The sequence below is a fragment of the Parastagonospora nodorum genome (genome assembly GCF_000146915.1).
Source record: "Parastagonospora nodorum SN15 chromosome Unknown scaffold_14, whole genome shotgun sequence".
Taxonomy (NCBI): Eukaryota; Fungi; Ascomycota; class Dothideomycetes; order Pleosporales; family Phaeosphaeriaceae; genus Parastagonospora; species Parastagonospora nodorum.
In genome coordinates this window covers 244,306-266,928 of record NW_001884562.1, presented here as the reverse complement: position 1 = coordinate 266,928, position 22,623 = coordinate 244,306, and the positions used below count along the sequence as shown (strand labels likewise).

Genomic DNA, 22,623 nt, shown 5'->3' with positions numbered 1-22,623 from the left:
AGCCGTGTGAATCACGAACTATGGATACTGCACAGTCAACGAAACTCCGAAAGAAGACTCATGTTGAGTATAAAAAGCCGCAGTCTCCGCTCTGTCTTCTTCAACTTTCTACTACATACCCTTCAAAGCAGAAAGAACCACGGCAGCAGTTATTTATTACTCGTATAGAAGACTACATAAACTAGCGAGACCATACACGATGGAATACGCAGTAAGTCATTCAGCAATAGCTATAAGGGAATGGTAGAGAATAAGAAGCCATAACTGACTCGCCTCAGTGGATCTGCATAAACTGCCTCAAAACAGAGCCAAAAGAGAGCAAACTCCAAATCACTCCAAACTCGGACGGGTCTCGTCAATGCAAGAAATGCGAAACCACACGCGTGACTGCAAATGGCGATGTGAACCACGTCGCCGAAGTCATATGTAAAAACGAATTAGACCAGCGGCAAAACATAGACTCCCGGTTTCGAGCAAAATGTCTTACCCTAAACAAGGTCGGCACCAAGAATTGTACCGGGTGCAATGTAGAGCTTCCAGGTGGTGACTTGAATGCCACTTCCATCGATGTAATGGCAAAGATCTACTTGGTTAGGGGTGATTATAAGTTTGGGCCATGGCTTTGTAACAAATGCGGTGCGGAGAATACGGCGGCTAGCATATCTTGTCCTACGAAGGACTGTACTGCAGTTTTGAATGATAGAGCAAACGACGGGCCATATCGGATCGTAATCATCCCAGACAAATGAGAGAGCCATTAAGTCATGGGTTAGAGCGGTGTGCGGGATGAAATTGTCAAATTGTTTAGTTAGCTACTCATTCTATGGGAGTGTAATATTAGTATCGAGGACCCAAGTACTCTCAATAAATGTAGTGTCTATTCGACTTTCTGCGTCACCTGTATCGAGTAAACTCGGCGGATATCAATATGTTTTTTTTTCCACAGAACGGTAACATGCCATAACGCGAACGTAGTCGGCGCAATATCACGTCTTCTCTAATTGCCGCCCTGCGCTGCAACATGAGAACCAGCAGAGTTCACAGCCATGTGCAGATTCGACCGAGCGTTATGAACATCGGGACAATTCCATACTTTGAAGGAAGTGTGGAAATATTATTTAAATGGAATAGGTTGCATACTAAGGGCTTCTGTTTGGAAACGTTGTAAGACTTCAACGGTAAAAATGGCATAGTGCTTGACCCATGGTCACTTCCGTCCCCGGGCAATTGCTCATGGCGATCACACGCGGCTGCTGTGGAAGTAAGATCTGGCAGTCTCTACTCGAAGGCACGCCACCCCTTTTCCGTCAACAGTGATAATCTCCGGAAATCGTTCGTTCCGCGCCAACGCAACCTTACCAGTTACATCGTCCATCGACGCATTGCTATTCAACATCACCCTCACTCCAAACAATCCGACAGAAAGATATCGCCGGGAACTATTGGGATCGTTGCAGATAATAGTAAATCGAACTGTTGCAGTCGCGATTGCAATTTGGCCGGTCCTACAATGGAGTTGCTTACATCTCCATCAGCGCCAACGAGTACACAAAGCCGGAACCAATACGCACAAGCCGCAAGAGATATGGCAATACACCAAGAGGGTCTTGATAAGATTTTTGGGAGTGTGCAAGACCAATACTTCCATACGAAGATGCCCGACCCATACTTCTATACGACAGTGCCCGACCCAAACTTAGCCCAATTTATGCCCGGGAAGTTGGTCGACACTCCGCAGTGGGAGATGCACGTGTGTTCTGAAGAATGCATGCCTCTGTACCATGAAGGCCTTGAGGAATCTTTCGAGAGCCTGTACCGCAGGTTACCTAACGTGGAAGGTTTCCGTCGCGCCTCATCTTTGGAGCGCGATACTGGAGCGGTCAGCAACGAGATGGGACATACGAATTCGGCATGCGTTAGCAACTTCACACTGCACGATGAGGAGAGAGAGTACCTACAAGGAGAGAGTAATTACCCACAGGATCGGTCAGAATATGTAAGTCTCATGGCACCTCTAGCCTTCATCTATTGACTGTGTTCAACCTAGCGACAATGGTGGATATGTGCCAGACACGGTCTCAAAATACATTTCCCGGAGCGCACGTGTGACTCCAGCCAAAGGCTCCTTCGGGATTATAACCAACTCGGAGACTGTTGGTATCCTCTGGACTCGATCAACCGCGATTCGTTCTGGTGTTGCAGGTTCTGCGCTGTGAATGACAAAACCTCCGAATTCCAGCTTAACAATCCCACAAGCTTAGTATGCCGCAAGTGTGCCAGATCACGCTGGAGATCTGACGGTTCAACCAATTCCATCGAACACTTGATCTGCAGAAGAAGGCATTGTCTCCAGATCAATCTCGTCAACGCGAGTCGTTGTGTCAACCCTGGCTGCTTGGGTGATCTGCCAGCCGGATCTAAAAGCTCATGCAAGACTCTAGCCAGCTTGCGTATTCTGCTTGTCTCTACAATAAAAGAAACGAGGTGGTTATGCACATTATGTAACAGGTTTAGTTATTTCCGTGCCGTTTTGTGTCAGCACAGGCCAAAGGGATGCCCCGGGTGGAGAGATGCTTCAGGCGTCTGGGTCGTTAAACCAAGCTTCACGAGGAAGAGATTCACCTGACATGTCTAGTCTCGACTATGTATGATACACTCCCGGCACTTTGACTGCATGGACAACTTTCATTTTCTAATATTCTATATGCTTTGCGAACACTTAAGGTGATGATTGAGGTCTCAATATATTATCTAGAATGTTATGGCTGACTTGCGCTACTGGCAATTGATCTCATAGTCAACATTGGAAGTTGAGATTGAACGTCATGCGGCTCAATCATGATCTGTAGTACAAGGAACTTGAGAAGAGTAAACATGGTGTTATATATTAAAGCAGTATCTGAGTTCATGTCGTGCATGAGCATGTTCAGAGTGGTTCTTGGTGGGCTTGACTTAACACGGTCGGCATGAAGCAAAGGGATCATAATTCTTGGAAGGAGATATGTACACCGAAAATAGTATTTACAGCTTAAGACATAATTGAATCAATTTCTGGTGCGACCACGCACTCAGTTATACCGCCTCGTCAACTTCACCCTCACAGCTTCAATCGGCCTCCGACTCCCACCAACATTGCCCATCCCCGGCACCTCCAACACTTCTCCTTCAATGGGCGAGATATCCCACATAACCAACAAACTACTCGCAAATATCATGACCTCCTTCTCCGCAAAGTACCTACCCTTGCACTTATACATCCCTCCACCAAACGTATGCAAGTTCTTCATCGTAACCCGCGTCGTCCCATCCGGTCCATCCTCAAAGAATCGCTCCGGATGAAACTCTTCTGGGTTCGCGAAAATGCGCTGATCCATCTGCATGGGCCCGTTGGCGATGACGAGCGTCGACCCAGCGGGAATAGTGTACGATTGCGGCCGCTTCTTACCAAACAGCGCAGCATCCTCAGCAGACTCTTTGAGCACGACGTCCTTGATGATTTCCCGCACGCCCAGCCCCGCCATATTCATGCGCATAGTCTCGTAGAACGACGCTTTAAGCAGCGGACAATGCTTCATCAAGCCATCGACATCGATACTCAGTTTGGGAAAACCCGTAGGCCCGCGCTCACCCGTCTGCGAAATGTGTACATACGGAGCGATCTCCTCGCGGATGTCAGAGAGCAGTTCGGGACGACTGTTGATCTGCATGAGCATCCAGAAGACGTTCTTGTTGCTGTTGACATTCACGCCCCAGAGCACGGAGATGTCGTTCGTTTTCTGCAGGCGCTCTGAAGCATTGGTGTCGACCCAGACCTTGACGCGGTCGTGCATGACTTGGCTGATATCGTCCAAAGCGCCCCATTTTGCGCCCGGGTCGCGGCCGGCTTGTTTGGCGGCGACGGCGTCGTACCATTCTTTCATGGCGACGCCGAGACGCTCGCGGGCGGCGATGCCGCGGCGGCCAGAGGGGAGGTGTTTGCCGATGACGGGGCGTAACATGGTGTGGATGTCGCGGTCGTAGCTCCACATGTCTTTTTGGATGGTGGGGAAGTTTTCGAGGAGGGCTTTGCCCCAGAGCATGTCGATGACGATTTGGCCCATGTAGTTGATGACGAGACTGAAAAGGTTCGCTTCGAATGTGCCGTCCGTGTTGAATCTGACGTTACCGGCTTCTTCCCAGGGCTCCATGGCTTTGCCTTGCTCATCAGGAAACATCCAGGGAGCCTTGGTGATGAGTTGAGATGCCTTTCTTTCCACTGCTCGTGCAGTCTTGTTGGTTGCTTCGGTAGTGAACTCGGACTTCAACATGAGATTGAGTGCGTTGTGATGGCCATGTACAGCGTCGTGCTCATTGCGGAATGCAAACTTATCGTCAAAGGCAGCATTCATGAACCATTCCAAGGTCTTGACTTTGTTTAGTACGTTGCTGCGTTGAGCGAAGACCTGCATGACGAGCGAAGGCATGCTGATGACATAGGCTTTGCCAGGTCCCATGCGGTACGCGAAGATACCATCGCCTGATGCATATCTATACATCATGAGCAAGTGATCAGAAACTCAAGCTTCTGTTGACTTACCGATCATGCGTGATGGTACTCTCAATATTCTTCAGAAAAGATAGTGCGGTGCCAATGAATGGCAGCCAGTAGGGAATTGTATTTGGAGTCTTGGTCGCTGCATCGTGGTTGTTTTGAGCAACATTGCTTCGTAGACCAGTAACAATACGAGTGATTATGCAAATGATCAGGAGTGCCAACAAAGAAGAACTAAGAGGGGAGTTCCGCAGCGACTGAGTGTATGGGATGTTTTGGAATGATGAAAGCAGGCCCATGATGGCGGATTAGCAATGGTTAACTCGAGGATCATCGCATGCTTCGATGATTCTACTATATGTGGACATGGTTGCAATGAAGCTCAATATGCTCCGAAGATTTCTCAACGCTTGCCCGACATCTCGGTCATAGACGAAATAATTTCTTGCGCAACAGACGACAGTTGCCCGAGAGCCTCAAACCGATCTCCTTACTGTCGATTGCACTGCGAATTGCCCTACGGACTCGAACTCACAACGCCGAACAAGGCATCAAAAAGGGTAATCCGAGTTCCGCTGACTACACTCGGTCTTACATATAGATACATGTCGCGGAGACGACTGCCGGGCAAGAGAATCGATCGTCCTGTAAGAGTGTCCGACAGCCAGGATACGCCAGGCCGTCTCACCGGTCATACCGACGATATGGAAAAGGACCGGTGGAGATGTAACGTTGGAAGCTGCCGAGAGCCGTAGAAGCTCACTAGAAGATCTTGAGACGCGTGAAGCCGTGCGGGGTGTCGACCAGCGGCTGGCTAGTGCATGTTACGCCACGGCAGTTTGCGCAATTCGAATCGGAGGGCGAGAGCCCTGTGGAGGACCGACCAGCGGGAGGCCGAGCGGTGAGATTGGGCTGTGGCCGTGTTGGTCTGCAAACTTTGTACCTGTAGCATCGGAGCGCGCATCGGAGTTTCAGCACGCCTACATTTTGTGGCGTCGTCGGTGATTATGTTGGATTTCGACCAATCAGTACTGAGCATTAGTTGGCCCTAATCTGGGACACTACCTGCTCGCGTGGTCGGATGGTACGATTGATGGACAGACGAGAACTTTGTTTCAGGCAGTGACATCTGTTCCGCCACCATGGCTTGCTCTACTTACGTGCACGATGGCGCCAATTTGCGGTGAGCTGCTGCAAGGTTGAGATGCCATAGCGCGCGATGTGCAATCAGCGTGGAAGACGGTTCCGCTTCGGCGCCGCAGTGGGGCTTGCGCGGCGTGGCCGCCGGAACCGTAGTTGGTAGTTGGGCGGGAATCCTTTCCGCTGAAGCTCTGCTGGGATTGAACAGGACAGCTCCAGGGAGAGACCAGATTATGGGGGAATATGGGGAACTTGGTGTTCACAGAGAGTCGGTAGCAAATCTAGACTTGCGTTCAAAGTGGAAACCCATGACGACAATTACTTGCGACATGGTAGATTATACGCAAGAAACGACACCTCCAGCCATCAGCGAAACTCAAAGCCTGCAGTCGCGATCAGAATTGTGTGTACATGTTCGGCGAAAATTTCCTTGAGCATTTGTGGTGGATATTTGCTATTGAGGGAGTTGGAATACAGAAATAGACAAGACATGACAGCACGAAATAGCCACCAGCGGCTGAGCAGCGCCAAACACCCCCTGCAGGACGCCTTGCGCACTCAATAATGGTACATAGCAGGTGCAGAATGCCCCACGAAAGTATCGTGCAGCTGGTCAAGCGAGCCAAAATTCTGGGCAACCTGCAAGTGCTTGTTGCACTCCTCTTGCACCTGTTCCCAAGACCAGTGATCATGGGAATTTTGCGAAATGCCAGTTCTCCGTCCTTCCGATTCTTCTGTAGTTGGCTGCGGTGGTAAGAGACCGCATTCCTGCATGACGGACTCGGGCGCACACGTTTTGCGCCCTTGCTTGAAGACATATTTGGTGACAGCTGTAGCGTAAATGCAACCGGCCCGGTCAGCGACGGGGTCCTGCTTCTTCGTTGATGCCTCAGGAACGATGCGACTCGCGCTGTTCGAGCCTGGTTTGGTGAAGTGGCTTACGACGTAGACCCATTTTTCGTCCCAACACAGTATGCGGGAGCTGATCTCGAACTTGGAAAAAGGAGCGATAGCTTTCTTGAAGATGCAGCAAGTGCCACCGAGGTTGAACATTTTGGCCTGCAGTCTGCCTTTCCCGCGTTGGCGCGGCTTGACTACGTCCTTGAATAAAGCCAGCAGCAGCTCGGTCCGATTGTCATCTAGATCGTTGAAAAATGTGCTATTAGACTTATGCAAGTTATAGTCGATGTCAAGAAGGGGAGTGTACGAAGAAGTAACGACCGGAGCGAAAAGCGACTCGCCGCCATGATGTGCACTCGTTACTGTAAGCTGAGATCGCCGTAGTAGGAGATGCCGTGCAAGCTGTGCGAACAGTCGTCCCTGCCACCGTTAGCACTGTGACATACATTAAGCTAGGAGGGCCAAGTTTACATGCCACGCGAAGAGGAGGCTTTTGGCGTTGCTAACCAGAGCGACACCGAGAAGACCTGCGCCAACAATGAGCTGCGTTGGGGAGATTGTGACGGTAATTCCCGAAGCTGCGATGTTTCGTAACGAATCCATGCTGGCGATCCAAGATTCCCCGTTGGAAATGCAATAATAGGTTGCGTATTGAAGCTTGTTTTTTTAGAACAATTGCGTTGCAAGTGTTAGCGGTGAGATGCCAGCAGACGTTGGAACGGAATCTGCTCCGTTATCTACTCGTCTCATGGCATCTGACGGTCAGCATAGCTGACTTATCTACTAAGCATCAGCGAAGCCTCGCACTCCGTCTGCGAGGTAGATCGTGCTTGAGTGGGCAAATAAATTTGATGACGGACTTCCCAGCCATTGACGATGTGTGCAAACAAGTCCCCTGCTGGACACGGCTGGCTTCACCGAGGCCATCGTCCTTGAACCCTGACACTAACGGTGCGCTTTACGCTAGCTGCATTCGACACGGAGTCGGCTGCCGAAATCAAGTGTCAAGCGTCCGCAGGATGCGCGACGACATGGACTGGCAGCTGTGCAGAACGACCGAGAAAGAGATGCTGAGGTCCTTCGGGAGTTTCAGATCGCGGAGACGCATGCACTGCGAGGGCTGAACGGTACACGACCGATGTTGCGATGATGCGGGCCTTGAAGAACCATTTTCCGGACATGTATAGGTCTCGTGCTATCAACTTTGGAGGCGTCGCGGATCTCACGTCACGGAGGCAGGAAATCGCGCCTTGCCCCTTCTAGCCCGACTAAGTATGCCGAGATCAACGGCTGTGCGTCCCTAAATCAGCCACAACATCAACACTCTTCCGCCGGAGCCACCACACTACGTCCTGCATGCCCGGCCTCCTAGCAGGTCACGACACCGTGATCGTGCCGATTTACTTGTCCCCTTCACTCAGATCTACGTTTGGCGTCTCTACCTAGCTATATCCGTGCAAGCGCCACACTAGTGTTTGGGGCTGGCGTGTGCACTCCCATGCACTTATTTTGTGGTTATGGCCCCAGCATGTGAGCCTCATGGATAGTGGGGCCCAATGGTCGACAGCGGTGGGCTGTCAGTTGGATTGTCACCTTTGCACGCCATGAAAAGCTTGATATTTGCCGGGTTCATGTAACCGTTTTGGATCAAGCGCGAAGCTCGATATGGGGTGTTCTTCGGGGACTTACCGGGGATACTTGCGGTCAGCCACTCAGTCTGCAGGAAGGTCAACGCGGCGGAGCCTCATCTGTTAATACATCTCCATCTCGTTGTTTCAGAAGGTGCATCTGCAGCTCGCTGGGCCTCTGTCTCTTCATAGCCTAGTTATAGTCTTCTTTTCCCTGGGCATTGTTGCACATCTAATCAATTCTCCCCCCACTCTTTGTAGACGGATATCAATTCCGCTAACAGACTTCGACCTTTCATACCCACCCAATATTCTCGTCGACGTTCACTTCGCACACCCTTCAGGAGATAAGATCGCTGTGATAAGCTTCACTTTGGTCAATCTCAGCTTGGGATCCACTGCACAACTTGGCAATTTCACGGACTTCATCTTACATCATGGCTATGGACGCAGATAGAAGGCTCACCAAGGCATTGGAGGCGGCCAATGATGCTCTTCAACATCTCTCCATGTCGCCCGACTTCAATTGTCTGGATTGCACACATATCGACAGACTGCTCGGAAGAGTAGTTGACCTACCTACCGAGGGCAACCAGAGAAATAGCAGGCGAAATCTTCTGGTGATAAGACAGTGGATGATTACTGAAGGCCCTGGTGTTGTTCTGCTGGAGGTGCTCGGCCAACTGTACTGGCGGCTAGGAGAGCTGAACAGCAAGCAATTCGAAAAGTTCAAGAACACTTTGCAGCAACAGCAGCCTTACCTATCACTCATACAAGACACCGCCGCGGTCACTTTGGTCATCCAACGTATAAGACACATTCAAAGGTCGAAGGCAGATGCTTGCCAAGACTTTCTCTGTGAGCTTTCGGACCTCACCGGAATGAGGGGTAAGTCTTTCGCCTTCTTGAAGATAGTTTGTGTACTGACTCTGATAGTCGACTCACCAGTGGCTGAAATGGACGTTTTGCGGGCCAACTCCAACAGCCCTTTTACGCCTCAGTCCGTACACTCGCTAGACAGTAACGCATCGCAAGAAACTGGCTTCGTCAGTCTCATCAAATATGTCCCCTCAAGTACAATGTGGGGAGGCGATATGGAACAAACTCTCAAGGACTTCTACATCAACGGCGTCTGCCCTGGTCGCAGTGTTTCCACGCAATCGAATGCGTACACCGCTATGTTGCAGATAGCGAACACATGTCTTAGTACACGCTTTGCGCTACTAAGCTTGTCCGCATCATACATCTGCGAGTATCTCCCATCCCAGAAGGAGGCATATCATCAAGCAGAATTATACTACTCTACGCAAGCGCTGAAGGCCTTGGCCACACAGATCAGCATCGGACAGGACTATGATGGCGCGCTCGCCACCAGTATGTTGCTCATGCACCACGCAGCGATCAACGGCGAAGACTCGCCGCTTTGTTGGTCATGCCACGCCAACATCTTCGACATGATACCCTTGGAAATGGTCAATCACCAATCTGATGCCGCACTTTTCATTCGAACACAACTAGCGCTCGCTCGAACAGCACAGACATGCTTCCAATTACAAAATACCCAGTTTCACTCGCTCGAGAAGAAGAACTGGTATGAAAGCACACCCACCCCAGAGACTCAGCAAATCGACGTCACATTGGGAGCTTCGCCCCAGCTCATACATCTAATCTCATCTATCACCACCTTGGCGACCGATATAACGAGCCCAAATAGGCTGGTGTATGCTCAACTTCAAGAGGTACAGCTGCAGAATCTTAAACAATGGACCACTGAGGCGCAGACCTCAGAGAAGGAAGTGTTGCTCGCAACGGCTGAAGCATTCCGGCTCGCAGCGCTCATTTATCTTCGTTGTCGTCTCTACGGGTAAGTCATACCATACATGGATCTCCCTAGATCATCCTACTTACACAGTCCAGATTCACCCGCTTCCATCCCTCCATCCTCGAGCTTTCAGATTCACTGCATACTGTCATACTTTCTCTTCCAGTCAAAGGCAGCCTCTTCACAGCCATCTATCCAGTCTGGCCACTCTTCATTGCCGCAGTCACAGCCAACTCGGACAAACGCGACCGTCTCTATCAACGTGTGGTACCTATCCGAGAGGGTGACAAGAACACACTTCCAGCAGTTCTCAAGCGCGTGAGTGGATTGCGAATCTGGCTCGCCAGCCAAGACCCATCTTGCCTTGGCAAAGAAGGATGGTGGGACGAGATGCTGAGCCCCAGTAGCAGCACGACAGCCCTGGGATCAAAACTATTGTGCCTTGGCTGAGACGCTCGCTCGAAAATTTCGACGTCCTGAAAATTTCTGGATGGCTTTAGTGTCTCAATCATCTCAATCGCATGTTCTCAAACTACGTCACACTTCCGGAGTTGAGGCCCAAGAAATGTTAGCTGCTGTAGCCCGGATCGCCAGGCTTTGTCTGTAATATGTGCGGGTCGGAGTACCTTGATACCCTGTTTCTTAGCTTTCGCATCCTTTTTCTACTCGTTGTATCCTTTACTCGATTTGCGCAAGTGCTGGTCTATTGCTCGATTTCAGAACATCTAATATGAGTCCAAAATACATCTCTTTTTTCTACTAGCACCATGTGCTTCACTGCTTTTCAGATTACGTCGTCACTTTTTTTATTATGTCTGGGTGGTCTTTTGCGCGATTTTGCGGTTTGTTTTCATGAGCCAGTTGGATAAGTATTAGTTCCACCATACTATCTTGCTCCAATATTTTCAGTACACTCTAGTAACGTTCAAGATTCGCGGAATTGTCTAAGGCTGTCAAGGGCTGGTGCTCACCAGCCGTGCGGCCGTAATTTGCATCGAACCCCTCACCTGAACAAACCATACCTGCAGCCCACCCCACAATCAAGCCACTAGAACCATTCTCTAGTTGTGGAGAGAGTCAAAAGGTGAACGTCATATTCGGCGACACCGTAGCGTGCCAATTGGGTTTACTAGCGCCGACCCACTTCTACCCTAGCCTAGACCCGCTTGTGACGGCTGAAGGAAAAGAGATCTTGACCGCTCCGTTGATCTTCACATAGATCAATGAAGGGGCTGTCTTTGCTGATCAGACGCACTAGCAGTCTAGCTTCTAGCTAATATCAGATCGTGTTAGACAGTGTAAGACTAACCCTCACAGCGCTCACACACCCATATGTTCAGGGGTCTCGAACTTCGCTCGTCCTACACCCGCTCATCACACTGCATGTTGATCCCCAGGGAGGTGATCATGGCGTTGATTCAGGGGTAAGTATGACCAAGTGATACCCTAACATGACAGAGCCCTGATTATCTGATTCATGTTAATCAGCCGACAAAGACTTTTGCATGTTTTAGCATCCCGGAAAAAGTTCTGAGAATTGCTAATCATACTTGAAACGTCGTCGTAAGGCTTTCAACTTGTGGACAATCTGTCTTGGAAGGCTGATGACGACCAACTGCATACATGCATGCATAAGCGGGGCTATTCCGTTTTTTGAGGTAGATACATTTCGTTCAGCGAAAATCATTACTCGATACTCCATTCGCCGAAAAAGCTATATATATACCTATCCATTCTTGGGTATAGACGAGCTGGAATTCAGAAGTTCAGGACAAAGCTTGGACCTGTCAACTCAAATGCTATGGTGAATAGACACTATCTTGTCTTTAACCCTCCGCTACACGTGCCTCGCTCAGACACCCCAGCCCTACACAGCGACCACTATGTTTCACTCTGAGACTTATGGGACTTCCCGTCATACGATGAAAGATGCCAAACGCGAGCAGGTCAATTCTCCGAGAAAACTCGGTCCGTATGATGCGGCCCTATGTAGAGAATCACGCCCTTGTCACCAACTACCGAGACGTTGAGGTTCCAGGTGGGTCGGCACAAACTCGGTGCTCGTATAAACAGGGGATCGCCCCAGCATTCCATTGTACTGCCGAGGAGCTAGGACAACGAGAATTTCTGAATCGGAGGCCGCGTTGCGCCTAATACTGGTGTCACAGAATCATGCAAAGATGATGACGCTTGACTGTAGCATGTGCGAAGCTGCGCTTTGCAAGTACGCAGTGTTTGACAAACAGCACTTGATGCATGCTCCTGCGACCCTCAGAGAGAGTTGAGCACTGGCCGTCACTTGTTGCCTGGGGCCGTGGTCAGAATCTTGCGTGGAGAGCCTTATGCTGCCTTGCATATGCCAAGTGCTGGCCTGTCGTGCGATGAACGGAAGGAACCGTTCGTCTAGGGTACGGCCAGGGACCTGTTGCTGCAAGGTCGGGGGTGTAGTAATCTATTTATCAATCACCTCAACAGACCCCGACGGTCCTCGAGGCACATTTGTGGCAGCCAATATGCATGTAGAGAGACATCTGGTGTCTCATAGCCTCTTACAAACTCGTCACTTGGCCAAATTGTTCAAAAGTTAGCCCTGCGGAATTTCTTATGGCATGCGGCTGAGTGGATCTTGCGCTTTATCGCAGCGCTGCGCTATGCGTGAATGGGAATAGATGTGCTTCAAGAATTGAGAATGTAGACCTGAGATCAATGACCGCATGTAAGTAAAGTAAGAATATACGTTCGACAAGAATGCCGAACGCACATTACCCTCTATATGATTACCACGATACACAAACTCTCTATCGAACAACATCATTGCCTTTAGCCCAACCCCGCAGCTCTCTGTGAATCTCTTTATAGGTTCGCATTCCCATGAATCCTAGAGGTTGGCTGACTGGTCAGGATTCGTAAGAATACTTCTGAAAGCATAACACCCTTAGTTTGCGACAAACTAGGAGGTGAAGTAGTAGAGCGGGAATAGTACAGAGCAATTGATGTAAGAATCAAGAGTCTCCTCCCCGGCAAAAAGGGGCCTTTTCTTTTGCTTCTTTTTTGTGCACCTTACAGTGCTGAGAAGCGCGCGCCAGTGATTGGGCGCTCTAGGTCGCAAACAAGAGAGAGTGGCTGACCTGGGTGAAGTAGCACATTGTTCTCTATACATGCAGCTTAACAAGATTGTGTGCTAAAAACGGGAGTTCCATCAAGATAGGGGCAAAAGAACTGCATGAGTTGTGCTCTGCATTCGTCTGAATCATCAACAAGATCACGAAGGGCGATGCTGCTAACAGCGAGCACTGGGCGGACGATGGGGGTCGGGATGCATGGCTGACCACACTGAACTACAATGTTCACACGTGGCGTAAATAATTCTTTCATATTCACAGGACTTGTCTATGGAGCCGGAGGAGACTTCGCACGGGCCCTCAAATCTGGGCAGCGGCTGAGATGGAAAGTGGCCAAGGAACCCCTACAGTCTTGAATTATTGCGGCTTGACACGATACCCATTGTGTTTCCGTTTTCTAATTCAATCTAGAGAAATTGTTGCATTCTAATGTAAACAGTACGCTAGCCTCCAACACCGTATCACCGTTCCGCAAAGCTCAGTGCTAGCTACGAAGGGGACCACGCGTCACTATGCCCCAACCTGCACTTCGACCGGCGCACTCACTATCGCACCACTCTTCTCCTGCACGCCAATCTCAATCGGCAGCTCCATGTTAACACCGTTCATAGCAGGTTCCTCGACCTTCTCCTCCTTCGGCAGCAGCAAATCCTCCTCCTTCACAACGTCCACCCAACCGAAGGGATCCTCAATATTCCCCCTCATAATATCCCTCAGAGCACCCGAAAGCCTCGCCGTACACTCGCCCGTTTTCTCGCCATACACAAACTTCTGATCCGTCGAGTGTCTCACCAGAGAACGAATTGGCAACAGCGACGCCGCAGTGCCAACAGCGATAACCTCGTCGAAAAACCTGCACTCACTCCACGGAATCTCGCGCTTTTCCACGCGCCAGCCAAAACTCTCAGCCAACGCGAGACACGAGTCGGACGTGATGGACTGCACGATGTTCTTGCTGTCGGGCACAACAACGACGACCTGGTCGCCAAGCTTCTTGATACCAATGAATCCCGACGTCGAGAACTCTTCGATACAAGTACGCGTCTGTGCATCCAGATGCAGAGTGACATGGTAGCCTTGCGTACGCGCCTTGTCTGTGTGGCGGATGACTGGCGCATAATTACCACCGACCTTCGCGCCGCCAGTGCCGCGAGGAGCGGCGCGATCGAAGCCCTCAATCACACAAGCAGGAAGCGGCTGCACGCCATGGTATGTATTGCCAGGCTGGGTAAACACGGCAAATGTATACTCCGTTGGCGCAGTCAAGCTCAGATGTCCACTTGAGCCGAACACAAGAGGACGGATGTAGAGGAGTGCTTCAGAGCCGTGCGGAGCTACCCATTCGCCATTGCGCGCGACGGCCAGCTTCACGCACTTCATGAAGTGCTCCTCTGGGATCTCAGGGATGGAAACATACGCGGCGGAGTTGTTCATGCGGGCTGCGTGTGAGTTGAGGCGGAAAAGATTGATATCGCCTTTGGGCCCACGGTGCGCTTTTAGGCCTTCGTAGGCTTGTTGGCCATAGTTCAGAGCTGGACTGAGGCCATGGATTTGCATGAATGGGGAGGCCACAAAGGTTGGCTCGCTCCATGTGCCGTTTGCTACCGTGTACTTGGACTCCACATGACCGTTGACTGCTTAATGTCAGATAATTTCGGAGACTTGTACAAGAGCAGAGAGTACACACCTGCATCTGTAACAGACAAACCCAACTGGTTCCAGTTCACAGAGTCGAGAGCTGCGGGTGGGAAAACCATTACGTCTAATTACGATGAAAGTTTGTACGGTGAGCAGGTATGGGGAATGAGATGGTTTGATCGTGCTTCAATGTGGAGCAAGATTGGAGTGAGGCTTATCTATCAACTAAAGACGTCCCAGGGTATTTTATCACAAAAGGTTTTGAAAACCCTATCACATACTGCGGACACCACGTTACCGAACTGACCATTCTTGGCCATGTACGCACAGTACCTTACCATCAAACACCTCATCCCTTGTCCGACTTATCCAGCGCATAACTTCCTGCACAGTGGTAGTCCGTTTCATCATCGTCGGCAACGGACTCTTGAGGCTGAAGGCAACCAGCAGCCCGATAACCTCAGCCTTACAATCCCGGCGGACTTCACATCGGGTGGCAGCAGGGATACGAAAAAAGTGCAATGCATGACACATTGCAGGTAGAATTCGGAGGTGTTCGGGTACCGATGGCCATTTTGACGACCGATTAGCGCAGATGGTGTCGGGATTGTACAGAGTGTTGACGTCGAGATCCGGGAAGTGGCTGGTGAGTGTGGCGCTGTACTAGGCTGAATTTGGCGAAACTGGATGCCGTGAAGTAGTGACACGACATTGTCGGATGTATGGGGTGAGTATGGACACAGACTATTGTATGTCTTATGGGGACTTAGTCACAGTGTGTTGGCGAAAACTTAAAAAAGAAATCTTGCTTGAAGGACGCAAGATTGTATTGAAACTTCGAAAGGTTTATCTTGTGATCTATAGAGAAAATCTAATCGCCGAAACCAAAACCTGGAAACACGCTACTACAGGGAAACCAAGGTATACAAGTAGAAATTAACAAACACCTAACATACAAAGAAATTTCTATCAGCGAAGTGTAAAACTCATGCCTTTGCACCAACCTCCCCAACCCAATTATCCAACACAAGTTTCAGTCTCTCGCTTCCCGTAGCCTTATACGCATCTTCAAAAGCCTCTTTGCTAATATCAAAAGGCTTCGCTGTAACATTAGGCACGTAGCGACCAATCAGCTTCTCAGGATCCATCCAGTCCTTGCGGATGTTCTGCTCAAGCACTTCCCTAAACGCTGCGAGGTTGGGTCGCAGGAAAGACGAGTGAAAAGGCACGTCGATTCCAGCAAGGGGAATTGTAGCCTTGCCGCGGTCGAGGGAGATGGTGGTTGCGTCCGAGTTCGCTAGGCTGGCGACGTGGCGGGTGATGAGCGAGTCGAGGGTTGGCGGCGGCGTGGTGTTTGCAGAAAGGTCGTTGCAAACAAGTGTGAGGGCTTGCATATTTCGCAGCGTGCCGGCGCAGACGTATTGCTTGTCTTGGACGTTGTAGTTCACGATCTCAAGGAGCGAGCCAGACTCTTTGGCGATCGCTTTCACGGTGGCTTCGAGCTTGTCGACGTTGAAGCCCTTTGTTACGCGTGAAGGGTCGACGGCCATCATACCAAACTCGCTGCGCCCTTCATCGTCACGCTCAACAGCAACCTGCATGCTTAGGCCGCGGTAGAAGACGATGGACAGGATTTGCTCAAGTGGCATCATGTCCGCGATGGCGCAGAGAGCAGCGTACTCTCCGAGCGAGTGGCCAGCATACTTGCTCTTATCCGACACAAGTCCGCGATCTGCCATGTCTTCGAAGGCAGCCTTTTCTGTGACGGTCAGCGCGGGCTGAGCGAACTCGGTCGAGAACAAAAGACCCTTGGGATGACGGTAGGTATAGCTCGGAGTCGTGGAAGTGATATCAAAGAAGCGCTTGGTCTCCCTAACACCCGTCTTGCTGATAGCCTCGTATGTCATGCGCATGTAGTTCTGACGGATAGCAGCACCACGCTTACCACCGAAATGGACGGTGAGGGCTTTCGGGTTCTTGCGGACAACATCAGAGATGCGGAACCCTTTTGTCTTGTTAGTATATATCTGTCGAATAGCGTCAATGGTGGAAGACTTACCGTATGTCTCATCAAAGTGCTTGTCAGCACGATCCCAGACCTCACGCGCAGCAGGCGATGTCTCGTACAGATCCATGCCCATGCCCATCTCCTGGCTTCCCTGGCCGGTGAAGATGTATGCTGTCTCAATAGGCTCGATCTCGCACTCTCCAACAAAGACATTTTCTTGACTTGCTGCATTGCGCGCCTCAATCTTGATGATCTTGTTTCCGCCAAGCATGGCTACATGGTCAAGGTGCACTTCGATACTGTCGCCACCTCGGATCATGCCAACAAACCTAGCCGAGAAATTGCGCATAGATCCCAGATCATTCTCAGCGCAGCGCATTTCGGCGATGGAGCGGATGATTGCTGAAGTGTGCATGCCATGCGTGATGGGACCCGGGAGGCCGGCATACTTGGCAAAGGCAGGCGAGACGTGGATGGGATTATAGTCTAGACTAATCCTTGAGTACTCGGCGTTGCTTGCAGGGGCAGAGAAGGTGAAGCCGTCTTCGGCATTATCGAGGCAGACTGGACGCTCAAGCGGCACACGCTTGCTGGCGATTTTACCGTGGCGCTCGAGGTATCCCAGCACTGGATTGGTCGTGGAGTTGGTCGTAGACGCAGAGAGCGAGTCATAGTGAACAGTCGCAATTTCATCCATGCCCTTCATGCCCTTGGAAGTCGCGAAGACCTTACCAATTGTGCGAAGGCGGGAGTATACACCCTTGGCCTTGAATGTTGAATGAGTATCAAGCTCGAAGAACAGTGTCTTCTCGGCTAGCTCTTCGACTTCCACAGACTCGTTCCAGGTGATCCATTCTTTTGACAGAAGGAGGTTAGCCAAGCTTGGTGATGAAAACTTGACTTCTCGAAGATCTTCCTTTTTGTTTGTAAAGCAATCGGAAAAGTCGGTGTAAGTGCCACGGTAGAAGAACTCGGATATAACATCCATGACTGGCACATGGTTCCTGCTGATAGTCGCGCAAACCTCGACAGTCTTGCCAGTATCCGATATGGTAATGGAAGTGGTTCGCGCAAAGCTTTCTGTCTTTTCGCCGACCTTCAAGGGCGAGGCTCCAGGGTGCATCCGAAATTTGTTGGACAAGTGTACTAGCTTGAGGAGATCAGCATGAACCAGAAGAAGGGCCTTCATAATAGCCTTCCAGCCTACGACGATGGCGAAGTCCATGGGCACTAATCCCTCTTTGTCCGCGCGTCGCATGCCGCCACCAATGGTTGCCATGAATTTATCGACCATGTCCGATGTGATCGTGAGCTCGCCACCGTTAGCCTTGTAAGACTGTCGACCACTGGGTAGGACAGGAGTCTTGTAAGTCTTCCCGACCCAAAGCTTCTTATAGAAATCGACGATCCTGTCTGTACGTCCCTCAATGTCTTCATGCAGTAGTGCATGAGGCGTCTCAGGATGGTATGAGAAGCGGAATTCCAATGGCAGTGGCTCGCTTCCAGCGTTGAGGTAGCAGTACATGCGGAGAATGATCTTGTTGCCAGGCTCGGTCGCAATCGAGAGATCAGTCTGAACTGTACCGTCGCTGCTCATGGTGATAGAGACATAGTTGTGACGAAGCTTGTCCGTGATCATGACGGAGAGATTGTGCGCGGGTGAAAACGCTTGTCTGATCGGGTTCGGAATCATACTCTGTCCACTCATTACACTCTTGCTCTTGAAGAGAGCATAGCGCCAAGAGAGCTTCTTTCCAGCAAGAAGGTCAAACCACTCGTCGGGCGAAGGCAGCTCGCTGAGCTCAGCAGGGATCTTGAATGTAGTCGCGTTTGGCTCGAGGACAATTGACAAACCTTGCTGGCGAGCAGACTTATGGGTAGCTTGATGACCGAAGAATTCGACAGTGGGTATGGCCTTCACGTCGCCGCCGTATATCTGCTGAAGGATGCAGTCAAGATGGCTCTCGTTGATTCGATCCAAGATTACCTTCACCGGCTCGTTGATGTTCTGCGGAGTCGCATATCTGACGGCAACAGGACCTTGTAGGATACAGGTTCGCTGCACATCCTCATCAACGACGGCATCAACGAACTCTGATTGCCAAAGTGAGTCTTTCTTGAACCATGTCTCGAAGTTGGCATCGAGAATAGGAATTGAAAGGTACTGGCTTTTGTCCTGGGCGGCGGCAGATGGCAAGAAAGTAGTCCTGGATCTTCCTGGTTGATAAGCTGGGGTCTTGCTGGTCCTGATAAGCGTACCCGAGGGTGGCGCCAATGCTTCGAATGGCTCGTCAAAATCAGCGTAGCTGGTAAAGATGGGCTGTGTCAACTCCGCATTCGAGAGAGGCAAACGCTCTTCTATGCGACGGACAAAATCTCCAAAGATGCGGATGTAAGATGGATCAATCCACTGCGAGCGCTTGTTGAGGTACAGTAGTCCGACCATGCGACGAGCAACATCTTGATAGGTCATATCTTTGAGATCAACAGCCTTTCCAAGGGCGAAATCGTAGCCGAACCAGACTTTCTGGTAGTCTTTGTTGAGGCGTTCTATGATGTGGCTCTTCTGCTTCTGAAGTTCAGCTACCTGTTTGTTCCTCGGAAGCGAAAATATGTTTTTGTCCATTTCAGCCCAAAGCTTGACGCCGCGAGTAGCGATCTTGTGGATAGGTTGACCCATCTCCGACTTGACAGTGATGATGCCAGCACATTTTTGCCACATGCTGTCTTCAACTCCTTGGCAGGCAGCAATTGCTTGTTTTGCTTGAAGCGAGGTATGCGCCTCCTTGGCGACCATCATGCGCGAGCCGAACAGAATGCCATCGAAAGGCATAGGTGGCTGGTTGTACTTAGCAGCCCACGAGCCGGTAAGATATGGATAGGTATCATCAGCTCCACCGAATCCTGAACCGCCCACAAGTATGATGTTACGGCAACGCCTAATGGCAGCGTATGTTTGAAGTATGGGTGCATGAAAATCTTCGGTCGAATGATGACCGCCTCCTCGACCTCCAGTCCACTGCAACATGATGGGAAAGTTGGGATGTTCTTTGGCAACGCGGATGACGGACTGGATAGCCTCGACGTTTTCCAGGTTTGAACGAGATGTGCTTGATGCCGAGATCCGTGATGTAGTTTGTAGCGACTTCGATAGACGGTACACCAGCACCAAAGGTGATCCCATCAATCAGTGTGCCTTGTTGTATCATTTTCTTGATCAAGGGAATCTGCCATCCGATCTGTCGAGGCGCAGAGTAGATCAGATTAATTGTAATGCCCTTGCCGGCAGGAATAAGTTGCTCAATGGTGTGAATTGCTTTCACGAGAAGTTCCTCTTTAGGATAGCCACCAGCAGCCAGTTCGCAGTGGTATCCGGCGTTGATGACGGCAGCAACAAAATCGGGGTGAACGGTTGTCGGTGTCATTCCAGCAACCATTAGAGGTGGTGTTCCGAGAAGCTGGCTCATCTTGGTGCTGACTATCGTTCGCCCGGATGCATCAGTCAATAAGGAGGGCTCAAAATCGCGCAGCCAGTCCGCTGATCTCTGGTTTGAATCTGCAGACGGCGCATCGAAGAGATCTGGCTTGTAGCCCACATGAGGCATGTTGCCTTGTAAGGGACCAGCAAGAATGACGCGAGTGCCAGTACCTTCCTTAGACCGATGCAGCAGCGTACCAACGCCGCTGGTCTCGCCCGGACCGAAATCTATTATGCATGATCGGGTAGGGAAAGTGGTAGCGGCAGGCCAGTCCACCATTTCTGTTGTGATGGCCGACGTGAGGATCGGGAAAAGCGCCTCCTCTTCCACTTCGCGCAGGTCACGACCAGTTTTGCTGTCGTAAACGCTGATTAAGAGATCGGAAGGCTTGATAATGATGTTGTGACGCACCATATCTTCCACAATGATTTCGCGAGTGTCGGCTGGATATCGTTAGCTTGCGCAGTAACTACGAGCGTCACCTCGAACTTACCGAGATAGAATGTGTGAAATGGCGCACTGATGGGCAGGTAGCGAGTTTCCAAGATCTTCCCGCTGAGCGGCTTGTTCTTTTGCTGTGACTTCTTCACATCTTCCAACCAGGACACGAAGCTCTTCAGTGACTCTGGCGGGCCACCGCACACGATGTTGTCCGGTCCATTGACAAGCGCAACTGCGACATGCTGGTATCGAGGCAAATGGTGGTTGAAAGCATTCACCTGCTTCTCCAGCTCTGCGCGTGGAAGGTGCTTGATGTTGATCATGGGCGTCGGCTCTTCCACAGACTCAGCATCGTCCTGGACCATCTTTTGCCATGAAGTCTTATGTGGAAACTGCTGCTGAGAACGACATCCGGTAAAGAACAGGGCAACGAGACATGCTCGAAACGTGCCCTCGAAGTCATCCCAGGTCCTACATGTAGCTAAACCTGCAGCCACGATGATGCCCTGGCTGTGTCCAGTCGAGCCCTGCAAGTTCTCGATAACGTCTCCGGGTGTCAAGCCCCAGACCTTGCAAGCGATATAGAAGCTGGCAAGCTGTCCAAGTGCAATCAGTGGGAAGCTCACGGGTGCTGAAAGTAGATAATCCGAGTCCGGTGTAGTCTCAGGCTTTTTCAGCCACTTGGCGAAGTCCAGGCCGAGTGGGTATTGATCGATCACTGTATCTTCGCCTAGGAGTTGCTCGAATATCATGCTGCCGAAATCGATGATGTCGTCCAACAAGCACCCGTATGTCGCATATAGACCTCGTAGCTCCGTGAAATAATCCTGGGTGTTGCCTTGGCCACCGAATACCCTATGCTTGTCAGCGTTTATCCTATCTGGAACGCAAAGGATACACACGTGTAAGTCGGTACTCGCTCGCTCGGGTGCGAAGCTGCGAAAATATGTGGTATTCTGCCGCTTAGTGGTCGCTGCATCAAATGCAAAGCCTCATAGTAGCACTTGATGATGTCCTGTTTGCTCCTCAATTCGGCATCTTCTTGTTCAGCAGCCCTCAGATGAATGTCCTTTCCCTGTAAGTATTCGCTTGAAAGCTTCTCCACAATCTTCGAAAACAGCTCCGAGGACATACTTGTCGCTCGATCCTGTCTGCCGGCGACGTGTCGTAAGAATTGCACGAGCAAATGCAGGTCCGAACATGGCTCTTGAACATTTTTTTCTGTGTATGAAGATAGAAAATCGTTACGCATGCGACATGCGAATAGCCGTAGATGCTCCTTCACAGGTAGCACGAAACTCTTGCCGCCATGTGCGCACTCAACAGAGTACTCCTCCTCCTGCTCGACATTCAGTCGCGACGTTGCAAAACCGAAAGTATCCATGACTGCGAGCGTGGTGGAAAATGGTGCTTGATGGTGAGTATATGATGTGACAGGAGCGCCTGGTGCGATAGAATTACTAGGATGGGTATCAAACGAACGGAACTCTACAAAGACACAAAAGATAGGCGCGATTGTGAGTGAGCGCAAGGCAAGAAAAGTATCGCCGATATTCAAAATCTAGAGCTCGAGAGGGAAAGGTAAGGTGAAATACAGTTGTCCATGCTCAGGCCTCACAGCTGTCGCAGGCGTCTTCCACGTTCCCGACGCCGTGCCACCCGCTCGTGTTGGCCGGCTGTCATCGTGCTTACTTCGGCCTCAATGTAGCAAGCAAACAGATGCGATACTTAGTGAGGCACAGTCCCGTTCCCCGGTGATGGCGTTTGGTGGTGATGCCAAGTGGTGAAAGGACCCAGCGGTCGCGTCGCGGGAAAGGACGCTCCGCGCTAACCCGATGAAGCCCGACACTAATGGTGCACGTTCACGACTGTTACTCCGAGACACACCAGACCAGCGTGGCGCGTGCATCCTTC

At 50.7% G+C, this 22,623-nt stretch overlaps 9 protein-coding genes across 9 annotated transcripts; 3 read left to right on the top strand and 6 right to left on the bottom strand.

Annotated features, from left to right (window-relative positions):
- Positions 1-199: 199 nt before the first annotated feature.
- SNOG_09099 (hypothetical protein) lies at positions 200-749 on the top strand (the record flags this gene model as incomplete). Its single annotated transcript, XM_001799349.1, has 2 exons — positions 200-211; positions 279-749. The coding sequence occupies 2 exons, from the start codon at positions 200-202 to the stop codon at positions 747-749; spliced, it is 483 nt and encodes a 160-aa protein (XP_001799401.1).
- Positions 750-1,510: 761 nt separating this feature from the next.
- SNOG_09098 (hypothetical protein) lies at positions 1,511-2,216 on the top strand (the record flags this gene model as incomplete). The annotated part of the gene is made up of 2 exons (XM_001799348.1): positions 1,511-1,996; positions 2,019-2,216. The coding sequence occupies 2 exons, from the start codon at positions 1,511-1,513 to the stop codon at positions 2,214-2,216; spliced, it is 684 nt and encodes a 227-aa protein (XP_001799400.1).
- An 852-nt stretch (positions 2,217-3,068) lies between these two features.
- On the bottom strand, positions 3,069-4,830 carry SNOG_09097 (hypothetical protein; the record flags this gene model as incomplete). The annotated part of the gene is made up of 2 exons (XM_001799347.1): positions 3,069-4,527; positions 4,577-4,830. 2 exons carry the CDS (start codon positions 4,828-4,830, stop codon positions 3,069-3,071), a joined length of 1,713 nt encoding a protein of 570 aa, XP_001799399.1.
- A 525-nt stretch (positions 4,831-5,355) lies between these two features.
- Positions 5,356-6,002, bottom strand: SNOG_09096 (hypothetical protein; the record flags this gene model as incomplete). Its single annotated transcript, XM_001799346.1, has 3 exons — positions 5,356-5,466; positions 5,692-5,952; positions 5,994-6,002. 3 exons carry the CDS (start codon positions 6,000-6,002, stop codon positions 5,356-5,358), a joined length of 381 nt encoding a protein of 126 aa, XP_001799398.1.
- A 227-nt stretch (positions 6,003-6,229) lies between these two features.
- SNOG_09095 (hypothetical protein) lies at positions 6,230-7,174 on the bottom strand (the record flags this gene model as incomplete). Its single annotated transcript, XM_001799345.1, has 2 exons — positions 6,230-6,991; positions 7,079-7,174. 2 exons carry the CDS (start codon positions 7,172-7,174, stop codon positions 6,230-6,232), a joined length of 858 nt encoding a protein of 285 aa, XP_001799397.1.
- A 1,462-nt stretch (positions 7,175-8,636) lies between these two features.
- Positions 8,637-10,471, top strand: SNOG_09094 (hypothetical protein; the record flags this gene model as incomplete). The annotated part of the gene is made up of 2 exons (XM_001799344.1): positions 8,637-10,024; positions 10,117-10,471. 2 exons carry the CDS (start codon positions 8,637-8,639, stop codon positions 10,469-10,471), a joined length of 1,743 nt encoding a protein of 580 aa, XP_001799396.1.
- A 3,182-nt stretch (positions 10,472-13,653) lies between these two features.
- Positions 13,654-14,900, bottom strand: SNOG_09093 (hypothetical protein; the record flags this gene model as incomplete). The annotated part of the gene is made up of 2 exons (XM_001799343.1): positions 13,654-14,777; positions 14,831-14,900. 2 exons carry the CDS (start codon positions 14,898-14,900, stop codon positions 13,654-13,656), a joined length of 1,194 nt encoding a protein of 397 aa, XP_001799395.1.
- Positions 14,901-15,130: 230 nt separating this feature from the next.
- On the bottom strand, positions 15,131-15,355 carry SNOG_09092 (hypothetical protein; the record flags this gene model as incomplete). The annotated part of the gene is made up of 2 exons (XM_001799342.1): positions 15,131-15,214; positions 15,314-15,355. The coding sequence occupies 2 exons, from the start codon at positions 15,353-15,355 to the stop codon at positions 15,131-15,133; spliced, it is 126 nt and encodes a 41-aa protein (XP_001799394.1).
- A 412-nt stretch (positions 15,356-15,767) lies between these two features.
- On the bottom strand, positions 15,768-21,841 carry SNOG_09091 (hypothetical protein; the record flags this gene model as incomplete). The annotated part of the gene is made up of 4 exons (XM_001799341.1): positions 15,768-19,808; positions 19,861-20,711; positions 20,762-21,564; positions 21,612-21,841. 4 exons carry the CDS (start codon positions 21,839-21,841, stop codon positions 15,768-15,770), a joined length of 5,925 nt encoding a protein of 1,974 aa, XP_001799393.1.
- Positions 21,842-22,623: the final 782 nt, after the last annotated feature.